This window comes from Bombus fervidus, chromosome 7 (genome assembly GCF_041682495.2).
Source record: "Bombus fervidus isolate BK054 chromosome 7, iyBomFerv1, whole genome shotgun sequence".
Classification (NCBI taxonomy): domain Eukaryota; kingdom Metazoa; phylum Arthropoda; class Insecta; order Hymenoptera; family Apidae; genus Bombus; species Bombus fervidus.
In genome coordinates this window covers 15,026,527-15,033,679 of record NC_091523.1, presented here as the reverse complement: position 1 = coordinate 15,033,679, position 7,153 = coordinate 15,026,527, and the positions used below count along the sequence as shown (strand labels likewise).

At 34.9% G+C, this 7,153-nt stretch overlaps 1 protein-coding gene and 1 long non-coding RNA gene across 3 annotated transcripts; one reads left to right on the top strand and one right to left on the bottom strand.

Annotated features, from left to right (window-relative positions):
* The first annotated feature begins 197 nt into the window (after positions 1-197).
* On the top strand, positions 198-1,007 carry LOC139989428 (microsomal glutathione S-transferase 1). The gene is made up of 2 exons (XM_072007812.1): positions 198-494; positions 587-1,007. Exons 1-2 carry the CDS (start codon positions 366-368, stop codon positions 908-910), a joined length of 453 nt encoding a protein of 150 aa, XP_071863913.1. The 5' UTR covers positions 198-365; the 3' UTR covers positions 911-1,007.
* A 2,094-nt stretch (positions 1,008-3,101) lies between these two features.
* On the bottom strand, positions 3,102-5,775 carry LOC139989434 (uncharacterized). Of its 2 annotated transcripts, XR_011800337.1 has the most exons (4): positions 4,617-5,758; positions 4,272-4,533; positions 3,529-3,646; positions 3,116-3,424 (listed from the first exon to the last, which is right to left on the bottom strand). It is a non-coding gene; the product is annotated as an uncharacterized lncRNA (long non-coding RNA). The 2 variants fall into 2 exon arrangements; XR_011800336.1 differs by having other exon boundaries at positions 3,102-3,424; positions 3,529-4,533; positions 4,617-5,775.
* Between the last annotated feature and the right edge of the window lie 1,378 nt (positions 5,776-7,153).

Genomic DNA, 7,153 nt, shown 5'->3' with positions numbered 1-7,153 from the left:
AATTGAAAAATACAATACATATTACATAGCATAAGAAAGATAAAGACATATCTATGAATTGTTAATATTGAAATAAGAATATATATGAAAACACATTTCAATAGATACTGTTATCGTTTCTCACTCATGTTAGTTTTGTAAAATCATCATGAAAAACATGTTGATATATGATGACATTAGCTTTTTTTTTATACGCATCCCCACTTTGCACATACAATTTAACATGTAACGCAAATACTATGGATAGTCTCATCAGAATCCTTGTACGTAGCAAACGTTCCAACGCAATTCGCAAGACACGATTTATGCAACGTACTTCATCGAATTAATCTACACGGAATTATACACAATATACAACATTCATAATGTCCACCTTAAACACAAATCTCGTAGACCCCGAACTTTTCAAAATTTTTGCATTTTGGGGAAGTATACTTGCTTTAAAATTACTCGCGATGGCACCATTAACAGCACGCTACAGATTTAAAAATTTGGTACGTATACATTTCATTAACTTGCAATACAAAATTATCTGTATTTATATCGTATGCGAAAACAGAAGATATAATTTTTATATCTATTGCAGGCATTTGCAAACATCGAGGATACAAAAACGTTGAAAGGATCAAAAGTTAATACCAATGATCCCGAAGTTGAACGCGTACGCAGAGCACATTTAAATGATTTGGAAAATATTCTTATATGGTATATTGTTACATTCGCTTGGTTAACCACAGGACCTTCTACATGGTTGGCTTCAATGTTAATTAGGACTTTTGTAATTGCTAGATTTGTTCACACAGCAGTATATGCTATTTTCTCAAAACAACCTCATAGAGCACTAGCTTTTTTTGTAGGTTTTAGCATTACTCTATATCAAGCATTTAGTACTATGTTGTACTATTTGTAATTTCAATGTTAAGATTTCATTTTTATTTTGATATATTCTTTATTGTTTATTAATGCTGTAGTTATTAATAAAATATATCAAGAAATTCTATTGATTAGATTATTTGATATTTTATCCATATCAAAAGGACCTATCCATTTCCTTCATTTTTTATTGTCACACTAACTTCAAAATAAATTGCAGATAATTAATATCATACATATCATAATGAAAAAGACTTTCATTTCATAGAACAATAATATATAACGCTTAATACTTTTGTAACATAGTTTGTCACTTTTTATTTATAAAACAGAATTATATTTTATGTATAATATATTGTTACAATAAATCTTATTAATATAGATGTTAGTTAATGGAAATAGTTTGAATAAAATTCTCTAGTGTTTAATAATTTGACAAGTTAAAAAGGACGTATTATCTAATTCTACAATATGTCCAGCTTGTTGAATATTTAGAAAAGATTAGTTTAATTTATTAAATGAAAATAATATGATTAAATGCCATGATTATCTTTAGAAAATGCACTGGATCTTTTATTTCTGGATACATATTCTTCGAGTACAGAAATATTCTTTAGGAATGTAGGACGTATAGCATTTGAACACAGATTCTTTTAAGAACATTATAATTTCAGGAGGTTAAATAGGTATGTTGATTTGTTCATGAATGTGTTATGATAAAGCATAGAAGGAAGAAGTAAAACAAGTATAATTATAATTTAATATACCTTGATCTTATTGATTTGTTTTTACAGGCAGAACAAAAGAACAGTGACTTTTGTGAGTTCCAACAATTATATCCCATCGTTAGAAAACTATATCTTTTATTCTATATTATGATATAGCGTTATATTGCAAACTGAACATATGAACAAATGATAACACACGAAGTACCTAATATTATAAGTATAATATTCATAATCATTTATGTAATTGCTCAAACTCAGTTTGGATCAGCTCAAAGTCAACTCAATTAACGTGTTGAATAAAAACTAAAAAATGTAGTGTAAAAGTTAGTCAATATACAAAGCATAGATGAATATAATAAAAATATGAATATTAGTTTAATATAAATATATATTAATATAAATATAATACTTATAGTGAAATCGATGATGTAAGTATCTAGTTATGTAGAAAATTTAGATAAGGAAGAAGCAAATGCTAGTGTTAATTTATTTCTTCTGCTTACCTATTTATAATCTATTTATAAATTTATACATGTAATGTATGCAATATGTAAATTTAAAAGTCATAGAAATTCTATAGATCAAGATCAAATATGGACTATTACTATGTTCCGTAAAGGGATCAGGAATTGTATTAGTAATACCTACTTACATATGTAAATATCAACAATTTTATTATAATTACTTCCTTCATTTTTTATATTACAAATAAGCTATTCTATCAAATTCATTGCTTGCTATTAAAAGAAAACAATCATATTTCTGCTTGCGATAAAACAGACATATTGCACAAAACACAAAAAGAACAATTTTTATATTTTTTAATAGTATTGGTCCAAAATTTTAAAAGTTCATATTCTCTATTTTACCTTTTTCACAGGTTAAGTATATATATTTTTAATATAAACGTACGGAAATGGATATAAAACTAAAGAATGTGATAATTTTTTCATTTATTAAACTGTAAAAATGATCAAGACACACTTACCATGTTCCGTTTTTATTGGTTATATTTTATCAAAAATCATTTCTGGTCCGTATATTGCCGCGTTTATAATCTACGTAATAGAAACGATATGCGCATGGGCAAAGGTTGTTATGCGCGGTCGTCATGACGACGTTGTCTCGACGGCAATGGGCGCGGGAACGTCAGACGTCGCGATGTATCTGTGAGGTGCGAACCGCCGTCGGTGCAACGGCGTCCCGCCGTTACCGAATGTGTGCCAAACGTTCGTTCGGTTTCGTCGGAAAACAATGCGTTATCTCATTCCATACCTCCAGACGATTAGCGCCACGACACCTCACCTGGACAGTGATCGAGGAACCACTGTCATCTTCCCTCAAGACGATGATCGATATGTTGTGTAGAAACGCTACTAAAAAAATATAACTGAAAGGTGAGTGTTAATTTAACTTTTCAAACTTATCGAAATTTTCTTATCGATATTTATCAATATTCTTATAATATTTTTAATAAAAATTATGTGGTCATTTGAAAGTGGAAAAGAAGATGAAAAATTATGAAGTATCGTTTGAAAAGTTATGTCGTTTATATTGGTTACATTTGAATACACGATATTTTAGATTCGTGAATATCTTTTTATCTTAGAACATTTCAACTATTTAACTCGTATGCAAAATAGAAGAAAGATCGTACGTTAAGCGAAGAACGTAAAGTAAATTCTTTTCTCCCTTTGATCCGATGTAATACAGATGCCTTTGTGCATGGTACATGAAATCGGACGTGGGTCGTCTTTGATCTGTCTTCCAGAAAGCGCAATTTCTACAGTCTTCTAGTTTCTTGAAATTTTATTCGTACAAAACTAGAAAATATCTTTACTTATATAATTACTCGGTCGAGCGTAACGAAAAATTACTATTTAACATTTGAAATTTAAATTTTGCACTGAGAGGTTATAAGACTTACACAACGCTAATGATGCTACCATACAGCCGACAGCGATGTAATAACGGCTGCCGCTTTACAGGGGCTCTATACATGATCCGATTTCCTCATATATAAGAGTAGCATTTCCTTTGAAGACCTTAACGTGCACGGAAGTATCGATCAATTAACGCAATTAATTATTCTTCAAAAATAAAAAAAAAAAAAGCGAAAGTAGAAACGGAGTCATCCATATTTAAACGGTAATCTATCGTACTTATACATATATCCTCTATTACATCGTGCCTCGAATATAAGGGTGCATTCATGCGACAATTGTGATCGATTTTCATCGCATTTACTTCTACCATTCGCATTCCGAGCGTATGTGGATCGCGATATGGTCTGTTCTTTCAGTACCGCGTTCATGTACTTTCTATTGTTTCATCAATACTCTCTCTCTGGTAACCGCATCTGCAACGCTAGAGAGATATACGAGTATATGTGTATCCGTCCGCGTGGATGCGTCCTTGTATAAGTACGATCCCCGTTGTTCCGTTGATCTCGATAAAACTCTATACGAAGAGGATAGAGCTCGCGTGTGAGGGCACTCGAGCAATATGTAGGCTAGCAGGCCGATTCCTCGCAATGGCTTTCCGAAAAATGTTAATATTAGCGGGCGGTCAATATGATTATCCGTTTAAGCGTGCATGGTACGCGGCTGATTACAAAGCGGTGGCGTATTGACCCCGTAGTTTCTGTTCCCGAGATAAGGGGTCCCTTACGTGCGTGCCAATGCCGCTTGTGGTTTTCTTCGCGCGCGGTTATCGATAGCTCCCGACAGTTTTCCGTATCATATGGTCTCATCTTATGCGCGAACCATCGAACGAAATTACATCGTATCGGCTGTCATGCACCAATTCATCCCTGACCATGATTCAATTCAAAAATTAATATCAAGATCGTAATTACATTTCTATTGATATCAACACCGTCGCAGGTGACTGTCACCTTTTGTGACAACGAAATCTGCCTTGATACATATTTCTGCAGCACAAAGGTGTATGATTAATCAACGTCATGCACACTTTTCGATCAATTATGTACCGTGTTTACTATTTGCTTCTCACCGTGTTTGCATCGAGTGTCCTAATTCTGGCTTCCCTTTTCACTCGGCATGACAATGACGCTTTGAATTGGGTCTGGGCAGTCTGGTTTCTCAAGTACACGAAAAAGATGATTAATTGCGTCGCGTCGCGCGTATATGGTGCGATCTTACTTGTAAATGCAGATTGACAACCACTGTATAAGTCTGTAATTTAGTGTCATGGTCGTATACGGAGAAACGTGATCTGTCGTCTACTTACGTACGCGTACGGCTGGCTACGTACTCGTGTCTCCGTGGTTCTTACCAACACTCTCGAATATTTATCGCGGTATTAAGGATTGTCCGCGAAGAGACTTTACCCTTGCCATGAGTAAACCGAACGAAACAGTCCATGACATCATATGCATTCTGTATATGTATTTGTATCATCCCCCTACCATCTCATTCGAGACGAGATGTGAAATTGGTATGTCCGCTTATGGGCTGTTTGCCGCGAACGCAACGAGAGACGACGCCTCTTCTTGCCCTTTTCTTTTCGTTATGCTTCCGATGCCGCGGGACCATCAGCTTCCTTTAACGTAAATCAATGCGATACATGGTTGTGTCCTCGTTTCGTGCATCCTTATTCATTATCGTGGGATTAAAGCGATCAGTGTGTTCGAGCGTACTCATTTTTATGGTCGGTTCGCTGATGAAATTACCATCAAATTTTTCATTATACGCTCGGAAACTGCTAGTTAAACCGCTTCACGATCTTTTCATTCGGTATAATGTAATTTCGTTTGGCTTCGTTGATCACGTTATTACACGTTCTTCACGCTGCACTTTATTATTTATATCGAAACACTGTTCCCTCTCATGTAATTGTCACTTCGATAAAACTGATCCTTTCAGAATAACCTGCTCTGTAGCTTCTAAAGGGCCTGTCGCGCAATATGTTTTTTTATAACTTAACTAATATTCGACATTGGCGATAATTTCACCGGGAATACGAAATTTACCGAAATATAAATATAAGAAAGTATCGCGTACACTGTGCTGGCATGGAATTTATACAACAATATGCGGCAATAGCTTTGGTGACTTCATGAGTGTGACGTATTTTACGTATTCAATGGTAACCACGCGTGACCGTGCATTCGTTTCGCTTTGTGCGATACTAATGACAAACAGGGTCAAAGTGCGTTATAAGAATAATGTTGCGGCCAAGAACTTTTGAATTGGTGCGTTATTAGAAGCCATCATTATTTCCTGAAAAATATCCATTGTCCATTGAATTAGGACCATACATAGAAATGCTATTTCTGTAATGTCGTACAAAGCACACGAGAAACTAATATTAGACGCTGTAGTTATCTAAAAATTCAACGTGCCAACACATTCTCAATCCATAGACTCGTGGCTATCGTGTGAATTAAAATAATACAAAAATATCGAGGAATAGAATGACTAGCAAAGAAGATTATGGTTTTCTTGTCCGTGAAAACCGAATTTTGCGAATATTTGCAAAATCCTAATTCGAACGATGCAGCAACATCTACTGAGCAGGTATGCTTCATAAATTTCAAGTGTATTGAGCTTTTGGAAACAAAGGAAGATCTCTTAAAGCAGACAGAAACGAGTTTTTTATTAGAGAAAAATTCGAAAGAGGTATTTTAATTATCCACGAATGCGTTATTTTCCGAGGGAGGGCCGATACGTCGAGATCTTGAGGACGATAGAATGGCGCGCAGGGGTCGTTGTAGAGTACATCGCTTCGTCTTAGAAGCGGAATTACAAAAGTTTCCCTTTTAACGTTAATTAATAAGAGAACGCGCTGTACCGTGCTTCATTATAGCGCTATCCATTATAAAAGGAGCCAGCCGGGGCCGTCTTTCAAGTTGGGCAAGCTTTCGATTCTCCTGAGAGGGACGTGGAAAAGGATAGCCTGATTTACGCGAAGCGGTTGACTTTTTCTTCATATATACTTAACCCTGTTAACCATAAAGATCGACGGACGTCCGTGAGAAACGATCGATCTCGATCCATTACATGTAACATTGCGATACACTAGCAACTGGAAAGCGTTTCTGATCAAGGAGTCGCGGCATAACCGCGCCTTGGAATTCGATCACGTCCTTCTTCTTAAGTAAATACGAATGGATCACGAGTGGATGCGAATTTACAAATAAATAGAGCCCTTCGTTTTTACGAAGTTTCACCTCGCTACCATATCAAGTATACTCATTCTTAACTCTTTCGACCCAATTTTTTTTCTATTCAGTTTTTATCCTTGCTTTCTCGAGAAAGTGACAACGCTAAAGTATGCTCGTAGGATAATTTTTGATATTTGTCCAATGATTTTAACAATTAGGGCACGCGAGTTTCGTATATGCGTAGGTACTTTTACGTACAAATGATAATTTATAACGGCATATGTGATAAAGTACGTTGCTATTAACGTTTTTTAACAACTAATTTAAATTTATAGCCTGCTGGTTCTATAAAGGTATAGTATAAGTGTCATTTCTAATTACTAATTACCAATTCGTCACTAATTTGTACGTTCTACTGACATTT